General features: G+C 39.2%; 2 protein-coding genes across 2 annotated transcripts; one reads left to right on the top strand and one right to left on the bottom strand.

The window, feature by feature from the left end:
* Positions 1-3,471: 3,471 nt before the first annotated feature.
* LOC141439357 (lipase 3-like) lies at positions 3,472-12,292 on the bottom strand. Its single transcript, XM_074103644.1, is given in 9 exon segments — positions 3,472-3,858; positions 4,663-4,821; positions 5,514-5,663; positions 6,504-6,607; positions 6,610-6,714; positions 8,665-8,741; positions 9,624-9,751; positions 11,759-11,842; positions 12,263-12,292. Coding segments are annotated over 9 exon segments (1,224 nt in total).
* Positions 12,293-12,425: 133 nt separating this feature from the next.
* On the top strand, positions 12,426-20,738 carry LOC141439252 (lipase 3-like). The gene is made up of 7 exons (XM_074103484.1): positions 12,426-12,581; positions 13,747-13,874; positions 14,458-14,534; positions 16,232-16,443; positions 17,933-18,082; positions 18,485-18,640; positions 19,075-20,738. The coding sequence occupies exons 1-7, from the start codon at positions 12,432-12,434 to the stop codon at positions 19,468-19,470; spliced, it is 1,269 nt and encodes a 422-aa protein (XP_073959585.1). The 5' UTR covers positions 12,426-12,431; the 3' UTR covers positions 19,471-20,738.
* The last annotated feature ends 584 nt before the right edge of the window (positions 20,739-21,322 follow it).

Genomic DNA, 21,322 nt, shown 5'->3' with positions numbered 1-21,322 from the left:
CTCATTTTAGCTTATAAGATTTGGTCACAACCACAAGTGTCTTTAATCACTTAATTGTTTTAAGGAACTGATTGATTGCTGTTTAGCTATCCTGTGAAGGAAATCACGGAATTGAGACCGTTAAATGTTAGTACGCCCAGCTATATTTATAGTATTATAATTATAATTATCAGGTATAAAAATATTATTGAAAATTTCAGATGGATTTCAGGCGTCAGTATTCCAACAATCTGAAGCTTTCAATGACTGATTATTTTTAATATTTAGTTAATTTTTAACGGATCTGTTTAATTAGTTTAAATTCTATGTTACTTTGGGCCCGTACTGTCTTATTATGTTAAACGAAAGTGCCACGCAAAAGTACGGGTATGAATAACAGTTTTATTTTTTATAGAAGCTTTTAATAGTGCCATTTTATTATTGAGTTTGCTGACGTAACGCACATATAGGATAATTGTGTGCGTTAATTCAGCAGACCTGTTGTGAAACCAATTTTTTATATACAATATAAAAATGGAGTTTTAACTAGAGTACTTTGGTGCTAATCAGGTGGATAGAGTGCCTTATTATTAAAATGATCGTCTTGAGGAAACTGCGATGGAATTCCTCGCTATTTGACGTCATCACATCAATGTAGTCAACGTTTGTTTTACCACATTTAAATAACGTAAAACATGATAAATCCCTACACCGAGTAAGTAAACCCCAGTTTAGTCATTGACTTGTATTAACTACTAATAAACTATAGTTAAGTAAGATCTATTTCTAAAAAAATAGTTATATTTAAATGAAACAAAGACATGATCTGATTTTCTTGCATAACGGACTAAACACGGTTTTTTTTTTCAAATTGTACTTATATTAGGACACATTGAAAAAAAAACAGTGCAGCATAATGCAGGAATCGAACCCAGTTCCTCGTCAACGTGTCCTATTTTTAGTACGATTTGGAAAAAATATTTGTTACGGATTCATCGTAAAAATATATAAAAATCGGAAGTATATAGTTTCCGAGTTTGATAATGAAATGTATAACTTGTTTTAGTCCTAAAAATTTAAGTGACGTAATAGATATTTAGGAAACCTGCACAAACCTGCGAAGCAATTCAATGGTGCGTGTGAAGTTCCCAATCCGCACTGGGCCCGCGTGGGAACTATAGCCCAAGCCCTCTTGTTCTGAGAGGAGGCCTGTGCCCAGCAGTGGGACGTATATAGGCTGGGATGATGATGATGATGATGAATAGATATTTATAAAGGTTTAAATTAGTTAAGTTTTGCCCTAAATATATTAAGAGAAGAGGATAAAAAATAACTATTACGTTATTTTAATTTATATACAAAACTGATAAAAAACTGTTATGGTCACAAATCTCGAATGATGCGCTCTTTATTATTATTAAAATAAATTATAATTTAAGATTTTAACAACAACGTTTTATTGTATGTGTTTCGAACTAAACAAAATACAATAAATTTTATACGAAATTTTTGATTTGTTTTAATTTTGATAATACCTATTTTTGTCATCATCATCAAGGAAATAGGAAGGGATCCCCTATCGAACAAAAGCCACAACCCCTTACAAACTCTTAAGTCCTAAGAACGCCACAATGAACGACATCTTACCACTTATAGTTGAGTTCGTAAGCTTGTGAGCAAAAATTTCATCAAATATCTGAACACGCTTCTACGCCGTTAATAATAGAGTCGTGTTCAGATGTCTTTGATCAAATTTTGGCTCACAAGTTTACGAACTCGACTGTACATCCACCGGTTGCCAACAACTGCCGCGATGTCGTCATTCCGTCTTGTCGGACGCCTGCCAACTGTTCGGAAGGTGCATGTCTTACTCTCGCCAGCAACAACAGCAACAGTCAAAGCAACTTGTTTATATATTGATACACCACTTATTTGGCTGATGGTACGCCAACGAAAGCTGTCCCAGAGAAACCGCGGCAAATTAAAAAAAAATGAGGCTGACAACACTTGCTGTACACTTGATACTTAGATATTATTTAAATTTTCCAGATATTAAATTATACTCGGGACTCTTATAGCTGCATCAAAATTCATGTAGTACCTATAATTATGTGAAAGTTGATGATGCACTTTAGGAGTACCTTGGTACATTTTATGAACTTTGTCAGTGCCCATTTACGTACAGTCAAGACGCATCAATTTTTGGACAATTTTGACCAGATTGGCATTGAATGTCTTCTAACATTTTAATTCTAAACATAATCTTATTTTGAGAATGTGATAGTAGGTTGAATTAAAAAAATGTATATATTTATTATTTTTTATTATAATTTATTATTATGTAGGCCAAGATGAGATGAAATAAAAATGATAGTTCCGGTTTAAATAAACAACTTAATAATCATACTTAATTACATATTTTTCATTTTTACACTAACTATTTGCAATATTATTTGCAGTCCAAAAGTGTCCGTGAAACTGCCTGCTAACTCCATCTAGCGGATCGCTTAATGCACCACATGCCGTTTCAAACTTAGTGCATAGATTCGCCGCAAGTGAGTGCGTCAGACGACTTACAAACATATGAAACAACCGTCATTCTTCATTCGCTTTACAAGACTTTTTAACGTCTTGCATTATATTAAATTTCTTTTCAAAATTCCTGTACAAAGATTAAGTTCATTATAAAGCTATAAAATCATAAAAGCTTCTTAATTGAAGAAAGCCCTACCATCGATACCCATCCTCATCAGGCTAGCTCATCCGCTCGTGGCCGCTTTTAGAATAGGACGGACCCGGCTTTTCCCGTGGGTATCGTAAGAAGACTAAGAGGCCTAAAGAGAAAATGGGCAGCAGGGATCTCTTTTGCCAACCACGAAATCTAGACTCCAGCCTCCAGCCCTCCCGCGTCCATGACCACTTTGTCAAGAGTGTAGTGATTTAGTAGAAGAAGATATGCAATATACGAGTAATGCCCGTTCGCGGAGCAGGTATTTGTTGATTGCATAATACAATACAATACAAATATTCTTTATTGCACACCATAAAGCAGTACAAAAACTTATGAATAATATAGGTATACTAAAATCTAGTCAGTAAGTTACTATTTCTGTTACTAGCACGATATGGATCTCGCATCTAAAATAAATGTTTTTTTTATGTGTCTCTGTCTGCACGTAAATATTTGCCGTCGCGCTCGCACAAATGAATTTGTAAGAATGCGACGTCAAATATTCGTGCGTTTCAGACAAGTTCTGAAGGTCAGTGTACGAAATTCCGCTCCGCGATCGGACATTAGAACGGGGAACTACGCCTGCGTGCCTATATAATACCTACTAATACTATACAAGGAACATGACGTACCAACTATCATTTAGTTTATACGTAAGCACAACCGTTGTCTCTTAAAATCTACAGAATTTAATAACAAAATAACTTTTTCTAGTCATCTGCGAGGCGAGTTATTATTTTTTCCTTGGCTTTAAAGATATCCTAACTGACATGACTGTAACTTTTTATTATGCGAACAACTTTGTCGTACACCAGTGTTTTTGCATCAATACCCCATAGAAAATCCAAATGGTTAAAACTCTTCATTGGTACCTTGAGCGCTTTTACATTGTTTATTTCCTTTTTAAGTCTTCTAACATCTTTATAGTGAGCCGAAGTGTCTGCCATGGCGTAGTGGAGGTACACTGGGGCTCTAACGTTGGCCAGGTCATAAGATGGTGCTCTAAAGGATCCGTAGTAGTATAAGTTCTTAAGGTAACTGTGGTGAAAGCGGCGGAACTCTTTGTAGTGCATGTTTTGGCCGTAATGGGCGAATTGGCGGGCCGACGCGCCGGCGGGCACGTGGCCTAACTGAACTGGGATCATTGACTGAAAAAGAAAAAACTGTCTTAATCCACGAGAAAAGAAGGCAACAAAAGGTGGGTTGGAATCGATAGTAGTTTTAACAAATGATCCACCAAAATTTTATTTAAACGGTAAAACGTTTGACTAAATTTTGAGTACCTACCAATTTCTTAAATTCATTAAACTAGCACTTAATTAGTGTTAGATACCTACGAGAGCTAGGACTACGATATACGGCATGCAAGATGCGACACACTATTTTATCCGCTTGCTGCGGACGTCACAGCAATTTACTACACTATCACTAATGCGTCAGGTTAGGTTGACGCAGTGACGATTGCGTATGGGCTTGTGAATTCAGATTGTAGTACAGTGCAGCAGTTATTGCGTCGGTTAGGCGTGTTGTCTGTCCATTGCGCTGCTGAGACGCTCGCCAAACAGTGATAACCTGACAAGCACACGCAATGAACAGAGAACAATATTTACTGGCCGTTTTTCACATGGTCACACCCAGTCCTCTAGATTCTAGATTGAAAGGGCAATAGGCAATAACTTAAAATAATACCAGCTGCATTTTAATTAAGGCTTTTCAGAAATTAGATGAACCTAGGTCTTAATTAAAGTGGTGTAGGTATTATTCTAAATGGATACTTAGCACTTTCGATCTGAGTACATGCGAAATCATCGTTGTTGGTATTCTCTTTGCTCCAAGGCCTGCCTAAAGACAGGTCATGGTGGAGCACGATGTTGTGTGCGAAGTTACGTTACGAAGAGAGCGTGCCTCTAAAAGTACCATTTCCAGAATGATACAGAAGTAAGTACTTTTACCTTGTTAAACTGTTCCGAGTTCCATCCAATAAGCACCATGATGTGTGCACAGAACTCCTGCGTCGTTGCGCCGTCGCGGCAGAACTCAGCCCCAATCTCCCTCAACGCATCCATGGTGGGAAACAATTCACCCACTACACCCATTTCTCTGAGCAGGCGCTATTAGAAAACAAAAGTAAATTTAAGTTTTGCAACTGTTTGTACGTAATAAAATTGATCTAGGTAAGTTTTAACGAAAAAAAAGCGCTTTTCAGACTAGAGCTAAGTAATCAGTTTGCTTTTAAGGCTCAAACGGATTACGACACTTTACATGGTACACTCAATGTATATGTCGCAGTTGATCGTAAAATCCGCCAGATCACGGAATTCCTAGGCATATCGCGAAGTGGCGCCATTTCATGATATGCCTAAAAGTTGGCCAGGCATATCACGATGTGCCTGAGAAACATTACGGCAGATCGATTAGAGAAACGCATTCGCCGGTATTCCTAGCTCTACACCGGGTACATCGTGATATGCCAAAAAAAAAATTAGGTTCGACGAGCGAAGCGAGGAGTGGTTAGTTTTGTGATCACAACGCTCGAGCCGAGCGAGTGAAGTGAACGTGCCGCGGCAGCGGCCGGCGAAGTGCCAGGACCGATATGACGGCGTTTCATGATATGTCTACGAATGTCATGATCTGCCTAAACTTGCCAAATCATGAAATGGAAACGTCACTTGGCGAATTTTTTCACCATATCATTTCCAGCCAAGCCATATAAACTTGGAGTGAAAGATAATTGAAGCATACCTTACTTAGAGAGTGAATTTCTTTAAACTGTCTGATGTCTTTATTCAAAGTGAGGACTTACAATAATGGTGCCAGAGAACGGAGCCATGACTTTGCGTAAGTTGGAGCCACTGTGTGCCATGTACGCCACTGGAGCTAGGGCGTTCATAGAAATGATCTTACGGTTGTACGCTGGACGCAGGGAACACATCACGAAGAAGGAAGTCGTGCCCTGCAGATGAATACATAAAATTAAATTAAAAAAATAACAGATCGTGTCCTAACCAACAAAAAGTTGGAAAACCCCGACATTGTCACTTCAAAGTTCAATATCTCAAAAACGGCTGAACCGATTTTTATAAAACATATCTAAGAGCTATCGCTAGAAAATCTGGTTTCAAATAAAATAAAAACCGCATTCAATTCAGTCCACCTGTTTAAGAGCTACGGTGCCACAGGCAGACACACATAGCGGTCAAACTTATAGCACCCCTCTTTTTGCGTTGGGAATCAATGAAAAGCTTAGGTTACTGACATTGCACATCACAAGTTTGAATCCTGGCTCACGGGCAAGGCCAACCATCAATATCATAACCACCATCAACGACCATCATCATCATCATCACTATCATCATCTTTATCATTACTATTATCATTACCATCATCATCCTCACCATCATCATCATCACATCACAATCACTGTCATGATCATCATCAAACATTATCATCATAATCACCATCAATGACCATCAATCATCATCACTATCATCATCATCATCATCAATATCATCATAATCATCATCCTCACCATCATCATCATCACATCACAATCACCGTCATTATCATATCACCATCACCATCATCTTTGAGAAAAGCACTATACAAGCTTCGACCAGTAATCGCCATCCTGGCCTCGTACCATTGTTGGCCTCACCTGGCGGTTCGGCCATCAAACTTCTACTCGTCCAGTTACTGGTCTCTGTATAAATATACTATTGTTAAGAGACCTATTATTTCATAATTGCATTTGTGCGAAGCCGAGGCGGGTAGATAGTTAAATAACCTAAAATACCTGCGAATGTCCAACGTAATGCAACTGCTGCTTCCCCGTCCGTACCAGCGCATGGTCAATCATAGCGGGCACGTCGATGTTCCCTATCTCGTCCCAGGAGAACTCCAGAAGCCCGCCTCGTCGGGGTCCAGGGAGCGGTGGCTGCGCGAGTAGCGGTTTCCGCGAGCGTTCCCAAGCCACACGTCGAAGCCTTCTTCTGCTAGGATGTAAGCTGAAAACATGGTCATCAATCATCATCAACATCATAATCAAGGAACGCCACAGTAACCAGTAACCAGGTCATCCGATCAGGACAACTGCCCACAACTTCGTCTGCAAAGGATTCATTTAGTGATGTCACGTGGGAACTACGTAATTTCTCAGGATCTAATCCTTTCCAAGGTCTGAAATTATATACATACCAATAGTAGATTGTACAACAAGAGCATAAAACGAGCTATTTTACCCAAGACGTTCATATAGCCACCCAAGCTGGTATGGCGGGGGTGGAAAGACGTCGAGGGGAAAATGGGTTTAATGCTCGAGTTGTACATTCTGCTTTTCACTTAGATTGCGAGGAAATGAAATAGCAACAGTGGAAACAATTGTTCACTTTCTACTTTCATGCATTGTTATATAAATATATTTTTTAGTTTTATTGATTTATTTGATGGAATTCTAGTTTTATATGAACTAAAAAATATTAAAGAAATATGTAGAAACTTTTTTGTTTCGTGGCTTTTGACACCTGATTACCTTGGTCTTAGACGAAGATTTTACTTTATGCACTTGACCATAAAATGACATTTTATGTCGCCTAGATCCAGCATAAACACGAACATTACGAGCATGAGAAGTGAAAATAATATTTTAATCGGTTCAGCGATTTAATGGGGTTCCAAACAAACAGAATCTCGCATTTAAGTATAATGCGCAGTTAAGTAAGAAGTTATTGCCAAATAAAATACTCGATTAATAAAAATATTAAGTAAATGTGTTTGTTTGAATTGTTTCATCTTGAATTCAACCTCTGAATCTAACTTGACACAAACTTGCGTCGTTTTGCCCTAATTTTGCCGTAGGACCTCCACAGTTGGACATAGGCCTCCCTCATCCACCGTGAACGCGGGGCTTTAACCAGATCATCCGTCCATTTTGTTGGTGGACGTCCTATGCTGCGCTTGCCGATCCGCGGTCTCCACTCGAGAACTTTTCAGCCCCAACGGCCATCTGTTCTCCGTGCTATACAATTTAATACAAATCAGGTCAAACCCACTACTTACTGAGTTATTATAGAATGCTAGAATTGTCATAGTCAGAGAGCGGAATTATCATGGCATTCTTTAACCGTCATTATCGACTTCCGATATACATACATAATATCAATACTAAATAAAGAAAATTAAAAGTAGAGGTAAACAATAAGAGGCCTTAAGTTAAAGTGCGATCTCTTTCAATTAGTTTCGAGCTGTTGAAAATGTTAAATAGACATATATATATATGTAGGTATGCAATGAACAATGAATTGATAACAAGTCCTAATGATGAAATTCTTCTGTTGTAATGTATTGTTAGCAAGTGTTCCATTAATGTGTCTATAAAGGAAATAGATGTTTTTTTTTCATATTTTCCGGTTTTAAACTACTTCTTTTACAGTCAAATATCCATGTGTATGCCGAAAAAGAACGCTTGACATAACACGATAAGTTTACGACAATCTAATTTAAAGTCTAATATATCGACATCATTTAGGTAGAGTCGACAAGTGAGCGATGTTGGGTATATCTCTCCGAGACGGATTCCGAATTACGGAGATTAGGAGACGAACAAGGCTCACCGATATAGCCAAGGTAATCACCCAAAGGAAGTGGAAGTGGGCTGGATACATATGCCACAGGAGAAATGGAAGATGGAGGAAGGCCGTGGCGGAGAAACGTTGGTAGACAGGAGATGAGGTGGACCGAGGACCTGGTCAAAGTGCGGAAGGAGCTGGATGAGGAGAGCACTGGTTCGAGATGAGTGGCGAGCAATGCAAGATGCCTACACTCAGCATTGGGTGGCTATGGGCTGAAGAAGAAGAAGAGAAGAAAAAGATAAGTGAGAAGTCACTATGACAGGTCAAAAATGACATGAAAATTCTGCTCTCTGCTCATAATGAGGTAAAGAAATGAGTCCAACTTACCCAATCCTCTGCTAGGGCCCATCACCACCCAGTCGGCAGATGAAGAGAGCAAACCATGCATCAGGAACACCACTGGTCTGCAGGAAAGACCTTTGATAGGACACCGTATAAGAGGAATAGCAAATTTAAGCCTTTCGATATCGCTGCACTGCAGAGCACTGCTCGTTTACTGTCTGTCTATCATGGTTGTAGCTCAAACTTCGTAATAGACAGCTGAAATTAACACATAAGGTTATTGCGCTACAACAAGTTATAACAGACAACAAACAGGGCAAGTATTCAAATTAATAACTAAATCTAATATACTTAATGGGAAATTAATCAATGCTGAACAGGTACATTTTCCTTAGAAGTAGGGCTCAGGTAGCACTGTATCTTTATAGATATATTTATTAAGCCGTTTACAGCGTATCTATAGTTTGACAAATCTACTGTATGGAACCCTCAATGCGTGAATCCGACATTTCACCGATTTTATTAATAATAAAAGAAGGAAAATCGCAACCACCAAAGATTAAATAGTCTGTTGCCGGCTTATAAAGGAAAAAATACTTATATCCTAACCGAGGGCATAAATATCAAGGTTACCTACATTAAATAAAAATTTGAATAAGACATTACGTATTTTACCATTAGACAACAGATTAAGAGTTTATTTACACTTAATCTGTTCAGATGTTTAAACGTGAGGAGGTAGCAGATAGTCAGGCAGACAGATAAACCGACAAAGATGAAGTGGTCTAAGGCAGTGTTCTGCAAACTTTTTGTGTTCAAATTACATCTAGGAAAACGAAAAATTTTGGAGATACACCATAAAATGATTTACATCTGTGTCCGTCTCTTCCGTCCGTCTATTTAGCTTTATGAGATAACCTTATTTTTCCGAGACTCAAAAAACTAATGTCAACGGTACACCAGTGTGCCAGGCCCACACTTTGCGGAACGCTGGTCTATGGTACCTTTCAGCATGAGGGTCGCTGTGATGGTCCTTGCCGTGCCGGATACGGTGCATGGTCAGGATGTAGCCGTCACTAGTACTGACTTGGTGGACTTCTACTGGATAACCATACTTACGCACCAGTTGAGGCTGGAACGTGCCATGAATGAGAATGTGTCAAAATACATAATGATTAAAAGTAATAATAATAATAATAAATAAATATCACGGGACAATTCACACCAATTAACCTAGTCCCAAAGTAAGCTTAGCAAAGCTTGTGTTATGGGTACTAAGCAACATACTTAAATACATATTAAACACCCAAGACCCGAGAACAAACATTCGTATTTTTCATACAAATACCTGCCCCGACACGGGAATCGAACCCGGGACCTCAAGCTTCGTAGTCAGATTCTCTAACCACTAGGCCATCTGGTCGTCAATAATGGACACATATACAATGATTTGTACCGGGGCGACCGAGCTTTTTTCGGACTAAAACTCGATAATAAGCGTTTTCCCAGAGATAAGAAAAGCTAGATCGATTTGTCATCCCTGAAAACCACCACATACTAAATTTCATCGAAATCGTTGGAGCCGTTTCCGAGATCCCCGAAAAAGATAGATTTGATATTATAGGCATCGATATATATGTACTAACGGTAGAATATAAGTCAATGATTTCATTATTACCTAACTGCAGCACCCTTTGGCCCTGAGACCACACCAGAAAAAGAGATGTGGGTTCGAATCCATCTAGCGCACTCGAAAACTTTCGAAATTTAAAAAATTGGTAATGTATCTCGCAAATCTCAAAGATGCTCACCACTTTTAGACGGCCATCTTCTAACAAGCTATCACCAAGGTGATGACGATTAGCATGATGATGATGACGTGATTTAGTGCCCCTACGATAATGAGCCTCCGCTACCCCCAAATATGCGCACGCGCTCAAAAATAACGCCACACGCAACATGTCCAGAAATACGAGTAAAAAGTGCCACTTTGTCATTTACTCCAACACTTTTATAGGCAGTTCTACTAGGAGTTTCCCTATTTTGTGTACGAATGAAGCTAAACAGTACCTAATTCCCTTATTATGCAATACATTTGCCGTGTTGTTTATAATCCTAATATACCTATCAAACATAAATAAACAGATCCCGATGCGTCAGTATGGATTTGCCGGTGAAGTAACTAAAGTTTATTTTTTTCCTCCAAAACTGACGCATGTTACGTAAAGTGCAGTAGATGCATGCAAAAAAAAACTTAAAATAAAAAACTAAGTCTAATGGTCCAGGATCTGTTGACTTAAAATCGTGTCCATTTTGTATTGGGGCGACCGCGTGGACGTAGACCGGTTGATCGTCCTAGGTACAGTTGGCGGAACGAGGCCCTGAAAGACCTTTTGGATCTCGGGGTCGCAAGAGCTGGCTCAAGATCGTAAAGCGTGGCGTACTCTGCTGTTGGAGAACTTGAACGTCTCTTTTAAGATCAATCCTACGAGTACTAATCCTACTAATATTATAAATGTGAAAGTTTGTGAGTGAGTGATGAGTGAGTGAGTGGGTTTGTGAGTGAGTATGTTTGTTACCTCTGGATGTAATTTGGCAAAAAGTTAGTTTATCACCTGGATTAAAACATAGGATACTTTTTATCCCGATATTCCCACGGGAACACATGCATGGAAACCGCAAACCATTACGTACATCATCGTGGATGATGATCCATGAATAATAGAAGTACCACGGGATAGAGATAAAATCTTGAAATAACAGCCGCTGGGCTTAGAGTCATGAAATTTGGTTTGTAGATAGCTGGACATGTAGTATAAAACATAGGCTACTTTTTATTCCGATATTACCACAAGATAGGGATAAAATCTCGAAACTACAACCGCTGAGCTTAGTAATGAAATTAGACATGTTTGTTTTTAATGTAACGTCAATGAAAACCACGATTTAATTTTCGGGAATCCCCACGGGAATTTTAAAAAACCCTAAATTTCAATTCAGCTGGTGGATCTAATAATTTACGTGTGCGCAGCCGCGGTTAAACACTAGTGTATAATAAACTTATCATCGTCATCAGCCGGAAGACGTTCACTGTTGAACGAAGGCCTTCCTCTGAACGCCACAATGAACGACAACTCACCACTTGCATCCACTGGTTTACTCTGTTCGATATCGTCTCCCACCTAGTAGGAGTCCTGCTAACGCGTTGTCTTCCGGTGACCCACTGCAAAATTGCCACTTAAAAATACGTTTGTCTTATGGCGAACTTTTTGAATGTTATTTTTACTCTTCACATTTTTTTTCGCTTGTTATTGTGGTGTAGGTATAGGTAATAGAAGAGTCATTGTATTGTATTTTTTATACATTTTGATTATGTTCTTTGTTTGTAATTATGGAGGCCAAAGTAGAATACGGGATACACACTCTGTGAGAGACTCTAATCATGTACATCGGTACAGACAGATGTGGTACAGACAGACAGACGGCGGAGTATTAATAATATGGTGTTTCCACACCCTTGTGCCTTCCGGCACTAATAACAAACATAAAAAACAGACAGTTGAATTGATAACCTCCTCCTTTTTTGAAGTCGGCTAAAAATCCAAACATTCACTGCCGCTATAATGCTATGGGACATACCTACCACTAGATTCTGCGGCTCGGGAAAATCCATTGTTTCTATATTTACCTCATTAATTAATATAATTTTGTGCACCAAAATACTGAAATTAAATTAAATGCACCTACGTCGTTTTATATAAAAGCTTTTAAGGATAATTATGTATCACTTTGGTAATTAACTCAGTTGCGGTATGTCGCGTTTGGGATTATTGATGGGCTGTTGTTTATTGGGGATAGCGGAGCCAAAAACCTTTTCGTCGTATTTCGATGATCAAATTCAGTCAAATCATCTCCAGGATCTTCATGGTCATGGTCTGATCGAAGATGCTTCGTTGAAAGTGGTGAGTTTGATGAAACCTCCAAAAAAAGAAATAGAAGAGGCAATTTTTGCTCATCCCATCTTTTTTTTATTCGACTGTATGGCAAACGAGCAAGTGGGTCTCCTGGTGGTAAAAGATCACCACCGCCCATAGACACCTGCAACACCAGGGGGATTGCAGTTGCATGGCCAACCTAGAGGCCTAAGATGAGATACCTCAAGTGCCAGTAGTTTCACTGGCTGTCTTACTCTCCACGCCGAAACACAACAGTGCAAACAGTGGCAAGCACGGCTGCTCCACGGCAGGATTAGCGAGCAAGATGGTGGTAGCAATCCGGGCGGACCTTGCACAAGGTCCTACCACCTGCAAGCATCTCATCATCGTCATCTCATCCCAATACCAGACTTTATAGGTGCCACTGGCAACCACAGGTCTCCACTCAAATGAACCACTTGGGTAGCTTCCACGTTTGCTCAGTGCAGATTGAAAATACCGCAAAAAACGATGGTTTTCTTTAATTTCGCACATGTATTTCGGAACCAGTGGCCACCACTTTTTCCGCATTTTTGATTGAACATTATTTTTTTTACTATACCTGCAAGTGGCTATTGGTCATTCATTGTGGCGTTTTAAGGTCTAGGTTCTAAGGTTCTCGAGGCTTTTGTTTAACGGTAGACGTCTTCCGGCTGAAGATGATGACACCCAAAACAGCATTTTGTTATAAGGGCTCCGTACCCCAAAAAGAAAAAAGAGAACCTTAGGGATGAACTAAAAACTGGTGTCTAAGACACAGGCTCAGCCTAGTTTAGACTAATCACCCTACATCTCATGTTATAACTATTAACAATGTAACTTTTTGTCAATAAACATTATGATTATTATTATTATTATAAAAATTATTGTTTTGCTCACCCACCACACTGCCTTGCTAACCACCATACTACGATACGATGTGATAGATGGGTTTGTGTGATTTGTGTGTGTTCTTACGGTGTGGAGGTGGAGGAAACTGCATGAACACGCATATCTTGCATAAACTTAGCTATCATAAGGTCGCGGGTGAGCTAAGAAATTGTTTTAGTTCATTGATATGGACCTCCGCAAAGTAACTGAGTTTGACTGTTAAGGCACTTTTTCTCAGGAACACACAAGGTTATTCCTATATTTAATAGCTTGATTCTTTCAGCCTGAGCTGGTCCGCAAGTATGGATACCCCGTGGAAGTCTATGAGGTCACCACCCGTGACGACTACATCCTCACAATGCACCGCATCCCGCATGGCAAAGACAGACATAATACTGCTGGAGCTCAAAGGTAGGGAATATTGGAAGGACCATAATTAAAGTGCCGTTCCTCTTAAATTAACTCCATATTTTTTTCCAATTGTTTCCATATTTTTTGGACAAATGGTTTACAAGATAGAGGAGGGGGGACACAAATTTTGCTACTTTGGGCGCAATTATTTTCGGAAATCTTCACTTAATCAAAAAAGTTTTTGAGAAACCTTACTATCTTTTCAAAAGAGCTGTCGAACTATGTGCCACACGTTGATGTTAGTCAAAAAAAAAATTGTTCAATTTCTGTTACGTGTATGTAGTGCCCCTCCTATAATTTTTTTTTCTAATTTAACTACAAAACTAAATAGCGGCTTTGACAAGACATCTGTACTCCAAATTTCATTGATATACCTACATCTTGTAGTTTTCGAGTAAAATGCCTGTGACATACGGACTGACGGACAGACAGACAGACAGACGAACTTAAAGAAACTATAAAAGGGTTCCGTCTTTGCCATTTTAGCTCCGGAACCCTAAAAATGAGAACACTATGTCAAGAGGTTCAAACACGATTCGGAAGCGAGTTTTAAAAATACATCATCACCATGTTCACTCCACAGGCCCGTGGTATTCATGATGCACGGTATACTCTCATCATCTGCTGACTGGGTGGTCATGGGACCTGGTAAAGGACTGGGTGAGTACCAATGGTGTGCCTTAAAAATGGTGCCTAGACAACCTACCTGGAACAAAATAAGACACCTGGCGTCACAGATTACCCCCTCTGTAGAGGGTAATCTGTGCCTGGCGTACAACTTTAAGAGCGTTTATACCTGCTGGTGAAAGTCAGCTTACCAGTACTCTTTCATACACTTCCTTTTAATGTATTGTATATTCGTAAGTATACGTCCTAAAGCACCTTAGACAGGAATTGATTAATGGAGATCTTGGGTCGAAAGATATACCCTCACGATTTTCTCCCATACTTTTTCCCCATGTGCTTAACACATTCAGTCACATTCAGTGCCAAGAACACGCTAGGCGCGTCTTCTGTTCGTAGGCAATTTTCGCTGCAAAGCGGAAGAACACTGTAACGAGCGTAGCGAACGCGGCAGCGAATGTGTTAAGAGCGTTTATACCTGCTGAGCTGGCAACGTTGCATTTTTGTTAGTTTTTCCCGATTATTCCATAAAAATTGAATGAAAATCAAAAATGTGGTCTGATAGAACTGTTCTTAATATAATAATATAACTTAATGTGTCTACTCCAATAATTATTCGTGATAGACTTTTAATTTCTTTAAAAACCGTTAATAAACATTTGTTCGTTTTTAAAGAATATAAAAGTCCATCACGAATAATTATTGGAGTAGACACATATGTATATGAAGAAGAGTTCTATCAGACCACATTTTTAATTTTCATTAAATTTTTATGGAATAATCGAGAAAAACCAACAAAAATGCAACGTTGCCAGCTCAGCAGGTATAAACGCTCTTAACACATTCGCTGCCGCGTTCGCTACGCGCTACGCTCGTTACAGTGTTCTTCCGCTTTGCAGCGAAAATTGGCTACGAACAGAAGACGCGCCTAGCGTGTTCTTGGTACTGAATGTGTCTGAATGTGTTAAGCACATGGGGAAAAAGTATGGGAGAAAATCGTGAGGGTATATCTTTCGACCCAAGATCTCCATTAATCAATTCCTGTCTAAGGTGCTTTAGGACGTATACTTACGAATATACAATACATTAACAGGGAGTGTATGAAAGTGTACTGGTATGCTGACTTTCACCAGTAAGTGACACACACTTTAAGATAACTGTAAGTAATTTTATAATTGGTTTATAACCATCGTATCTTGTGGAAGAGCGGGGTCCCCTGACACAAACATTGTTTTGCTTAAAAGGTGGTCCCAACCTTGTTCTATAATGTATTACTTAAATCAATAAACTTATTAACGAAAATACAAACTGAAATATAGATGCACAGAAAAACCAGAAAAATAACAACGATACAACTTCCAGCCGTAAAAGTAACAAAAAATTTGGAATTGAAATAAAAAATACAAAAAGATTCCAAAAAAAAACAAACTTTTTAACTTTCATTTTCATTTTCAAGACCTCACAGTTAGTGTGGCGGAAGACCGAGCACACTAAGAAACAGTTGTCTAGAGTTACTTAATCAAGGGAGCCCTACGTTCCTTGCAAAATTTAGACATAAATATTATAACTCATCTAATTTATTTTTTTTTATCTATTATGTATTTCTGATTAATTTGGTTTATCTAGCTTATATATGTGTCATGTATAACCCACTCTCAGGCAGTCGGGTAAAAAGAGCCTTCTACAGTTTACTTACAGAATAAACATATAAAAGAAGACCATGTTCTTTTCAGCTTACATCCTAGCGGAAGAAGGCTTCGACGTGTGGCTTGGGAACGCACGCGGCAACCGCTACTCGCGCAGCCACCGCTCCCTGGACCCCGACGAGGCGGGCTTCTGGGAGTTCTCCTGGGACGAGATAGGGAACATCGATGTGCCCACCATGATTGACCATGCGCTGGCGCAGACGGGGAAGCAGCAGTTGCATTACATTGGACATTCGCAGGTATTTCTAAATGTTTCTACTTGTAAATTGAAAATACAAACTGAAATATAGATGCACAGAAAAACAGAAAAATAAGACCATCACTGGGAATCGAACCCAGGTCCTCGGTAATCCGTACCGCGTGCGTTCTGTTTTTTCTGTGCATCTATATTTCAGTTTGTATTTTCAATTTCAGTTTTACGGGATGACCGTAAAAGTAAAAATTTGGAATTGAAATAAAAAATACAAAAAGATTCCAAAAAAACAATCTTAGTTTCTACTTGTGATAATCAACTCGGCCTATATGAAATGAAAATTTAATTCCAGACGTACACAGCAGGCAGGCACGTTTGGCAGGTGGTAGGAGCTTGTGCAAGGTCCGCCCGGATTGCTACCACCATCTTGCTCGCTAATCCTGCCGTGAAGCAGCAGTGCTTGCATTGTTGTGTTTCGGTGTGGAGAGTAAGATAGCCGGTGAAATTACTGGCACTTGAGGTATCCCATCTTAGGCCTCTAGGTTGGCAACGCGTCTGCAATAACCCCTGGTGTTGCAGGTGTTCATGGGCAGTGGTGATCTCTTACCATCAGGAGACCCACTTGCTTGTTTGCCATACAGTGGAATAAAAAAAAAACACGATCACCGATGTCCATAGATTGTACACGATAAAATAAGAATTAAGTAAATAGAACAAATATAACGGTGTAGCGGTATAGCACGCGGCACGGAATGCCGAGGACCTGGGTTCGATTTCCAGCGCTGGTCTTAATTTTCTGGTTTTTCTGTGCATCTATATTTTAGTTTGTATTTTCGATATGGGTTTTACGGGGTGACCGTAAATGTAACAAAAATTTGGAATTGAAATAAAAAATACCAAAAGATTCCAAAAACCAATCTTAAATAAAATAAAATTAAATTATGGATAATGAAAATAGAGTGAATTAAATTTACAAATGAAATTTGATTTTCAGTCAATACCTTCTTATCCGTGTATGCTGAACCGGAAACAGCACAAATATTTTTATAAAGGAATATCTTCCTATTATACGTACAATAAACATACAAAAAATAAAATAGTAAATTCATAGATTTACGAAGAACAGCAAAAGCGCTGTAATCAGTGTTAAGTAAATATGTGTGAAACCGTGAAGAAGCCGTGGTGGCCTAGTGGTTTGACCTATCGCCTCTCAAGCAGAGGGTCGTGGTTTCAAACCCCGGCTCGCAGCTCTGAGTTTTTCGAAATTCATGTGCGGAGTTACATTTGAAATTTACCACGAGCTTTGCGGTGAAGGAAAACATCGTGAGAAAACCGGCACAAACCTGCGAAGCAATCCAATGGTGTGTGTGAAGTTTCCGATCCGCACTGGGCCCGCGTGGGAACTATGGCCCAAGCCCTCTTGTTCTGAGAGGAGGCCTGTGCCCAGCAGCATGGGACGTATATAGGCTGGATGATGATGATGATGTGTGAAACCAAGCGCAACCATTTGTTAACATTATTAATTCCATTTCCAGGGTACAACATCATTTTTCGTGATGCTCTCGCTCCAGCCGCAGTACAACTACAAGATTATCTCCATGAACGCCCTGGCTCCGGTGGCTTACATGACCCACAGTGGACCTATCCTGCTAAGAGCTGCAGCTCCGTTCTCTAACATCCTGAATGTAAGTTCTTTGCAGCCTGCGCAGAAAGACCACGTTGTCCAGTCACCAGCACCAGTATCTGACACAAAAAAATATGCATAAGTACCTCTATCTGATATGACTCTATTTCTGGGGTCAGCAGGACGTGTTACGAGTAGATATTTTTGCACGCTCTGCTGTGGAAAATATTAATCAAAACGTCCTGTCACATATTTCCCTATTATTATACTAATTTGTACAATTAAGAGTATTTGTATTGTATTGTCGCTCTGCTGGGACCAGACCTCTTTTCGGCAGGATAAGACGCAGTTATTCTCATGCAGACCTAATGTAGATTAAAAACTTGACAAGCCATACAGTTCCATCGCAGTTGTATGAAAGTTTCCTCATGATGTCTAAAAAAATAAACCGACCTTTCAACAGCGTCTCTTCACCCTCATCGGCATCAACGAAGTACTGCCCAACAGTCGCATGCTGCGTGAAGCCGGGGAACAGCTCTGCAGGGATGGGGCTACCACCCAGGACCTCTGTGACCTCGCCATGTTCATTGTCGGGTGGAACTCGGAACAGTTCAACAAGGTGAGCTTTGTTAGCCATTCGTTTTATGAGTAGTCGTGACATCCTATCACAGGTCTCTACACTTCACACAGTCCCTGTGTTAGGATCCATGTAAAAAACTACACCGAATAAACTTTTTTTTTCGACTGGATGGCAAGCGAGCAAGTGGATCTCCTGATGGTAAGAGATCACCGCCCATAATCATCTGCAACACCAGGGCCAACCTAGAGGCCTAAGATGGGATACCTCAAGTGCCAGTAATTTCACCGGCTGTCTTACTCTCGCTGCTGCTTCACGGCAGGATTAGCGAGCAAGGTAGTGGTAGCAATCCGGGTGGACCTACAAGGTCCTACCACCTGCCACCTTGAATATGAATGTGAAAATGAGTATGGGTATTAATACGAAGATGAATATATTTTCTGGTTTCTCTTTATAAAATTGTATTCCTTTCACAGACAATGGTTCCTGTGCAACTAGGCCACATCCCAGCAGGCGCCTCTGCCCGCCAGCTAGCTCACTACGGCCAAAACATGCGCAGCAAACAATTCAGCCGCTTCCACCATAGCTATTTAAAAAACATACTAATCTACGGAACTATAGAAGCCCCTCTCTATGACTTATCAAATATTAGAGCACCTGTACATCTCCACTACGCGGCAGCCGACATATTCACTCACATTGACGATGTTAATAAACTTCAGTTCCACATTGGAGGTTCAGCTCAAATCATCAGGGTTCCGCTGGAAAGTTTCAACCACTTTGACTTTTTGTGGGGCATCGATGCCAAGACGTTGGTGTATGATAAGGTTATTGATATAATGAAGAGCTACGATCAGATACATGAAGCATAGATTTTAAATACAAATGATGAAATTATCAAAGTTAAAGCGAAGGGATCTATCGCAACTATCAAGTATCGCAACTGTCACAATTCCAAATTGCATTCAGAGGCGCATAATTTCCATGGAAAGACTTATGAAAAACATTATTTAGTAGGTACTTTCAACTTACTTTAATTCCCCTTCGGCCGCGTACGTAACCGGCGTTTCGTAACCAGTTGCAGAAGAAGATTTTTTCGGTCTTGTTCGAATCCGGTTGCGAACGAAAACTATTTTGTTCTTATGCGAAACCTGTTACGAACGAGCACTTTGTTCTTGCACGAAACTAGAATTAGTGATCAACTTCTGATTTTTTACTGAAGCGTTTTTTTTTTCAATCAGAATCGACACAGACACGAAGTTGACGAAGCTCCGCTCAAGAGCTCCTACTTTTGTGTAGTTTTTGCCCTTCGGGCCGATGTAAACCTAACATAACCTAAACCTACCTCTATGTTTATGTGTCGATTAAAATTGGGAAAACGCTATTGTGAAAACATTATGATTGTATACTTAAATATTGAAATTTGTGAATGAGTTTCAAAAGAAGATTCTATATTCTTTATGGGAAACCAGTTTAGAGAACAGAATAATTTTTCTTCATTCGAAACCAGGTTTCCGAAAAAGTAAAATAATTCGGTTTTCTAAACTGGTTTCGAACCTTTGGTTTCCAAAGTGGCCAAAGAGGAATTCGCTTATTTCTATCCCACGGGAATTTTACATTTTCCCGAAGAAGAGTAGTCTAAACTAATGAGAAATAGTGTAGCTTTCTATTGGTGAAAGAATTTTTAAAATCAGCCCCAAAGTTGAATTCAGTTTTTTCTATCCCATGGGAATTTTGCATTATCCCGGATAAATAGTAAGAGTAACCTATGTCAATCAAGGATAGTGTAGCTTACTAACGGTGAAATAATTTTTAAAATCGGCTCAATAGTTTCAGAGATTTGACTACAAACAAAGAAACGAAAAAAGTTTAGATATTTCCCTATTCCGTGGGAATTTCAAAAAATTCTTCCTTAGTGCACCTCTACAACACTCGAGTTCATGTATGCCAAATTTCAAGTCTCTAGCACCAGTAGTTTAAGCTGTGCGTTGTCTGTCAGTCAGTCAGTCAGTCAAGGTACTGTTTTATAGATATAGATAAATAACTTTCACAAAGATATTTTGTTTTTTCGTTTAAGTATTTTAATCAACCAGCCATTTGAATAGTGTTTCATAGCATTAAATAAATAAATATAAATACATATCTTTTTAGGATTCGCATTATGCTTGTATTAAATCTGATAAATTCATCAACTTATTATTACTTACGATTAACTATTAATTGAAACAAAACTAATTTATCCACAATTTACATTTATACCTTAGGAATGTTAAATGCCTTACAACCAACATAAATGCTGTTACCTCGAACATGTCCCAGACATACATTCTTAGTCAGATGATTATTGAAAGTCATAAATTTAATGTTAATGTTTGTCATAATTTTGTTCACAAATAGTTAAATATACCTTTAAAACTATATAGGTTATATATAAAGGTAAGGTTTGTTTTATAAAAAATATCACCAATTAATATATTCAGAGGTTCATGTAATGTTATGACAAACATCACTACTAATATTATAAATGCGAAAGTGTGTTTGTTTGTTTAATAGTTTTTCACGGATGGAGATAGATTATGGGCCCGAGAGTGACATAGGCTACTTTTTATCCGAGAAAAATTTACAGTTCCCGAGGGAACAGCGCGCTATAACCGAATACCACGCGGGCGGAGCCGCGGGCAAAAGCTAGTTATATTATAACTTTAAACAGTTATGTGAGCCCGA

This window comes from Choristoneura fumiferana, chromosome 20, assembly GCF_025370935.1.
Source record: "Choristoneura fumiferana chromosome 20, NRCan_CFum_1, whole genome shotgun sequence".
NCBI lineage: Eukaryota > Metazoa > Arthropoda > Insecta > Lepidoptera > Tortricidae > Choristoneura > Choristoneura fumiferana.
Note: the sequence above shows the minus strand (reverse complement) of the source record. Positions and strands in the feature narration are given on the sequence as shown.

Bases quoted from the DNA above. Each gene is read 5' to 3' on its own strand.
- LOC141439252 (XM_074103484.1), top strand. From the start codon at position 12,432: ATGTCGCGTTTGGGATTATTGATGGGCTGTTGTTTATTGGGGATAGCG. The intron at 12,582-13,746 runs GTGAGTTTGATG...TGATTCTTTCAG, and splicing joins AAGATGCTTCGTTGAAAGTG to CCTGAGCTGGTCCGCAAGTA. The intron at 16,444-17,932 runs GTATTTCTAAAT...TTCCATTTCCAG, and splicing joins ATTACATTGGACATTCGCAG to GGTACAACATCATTTTTCGT.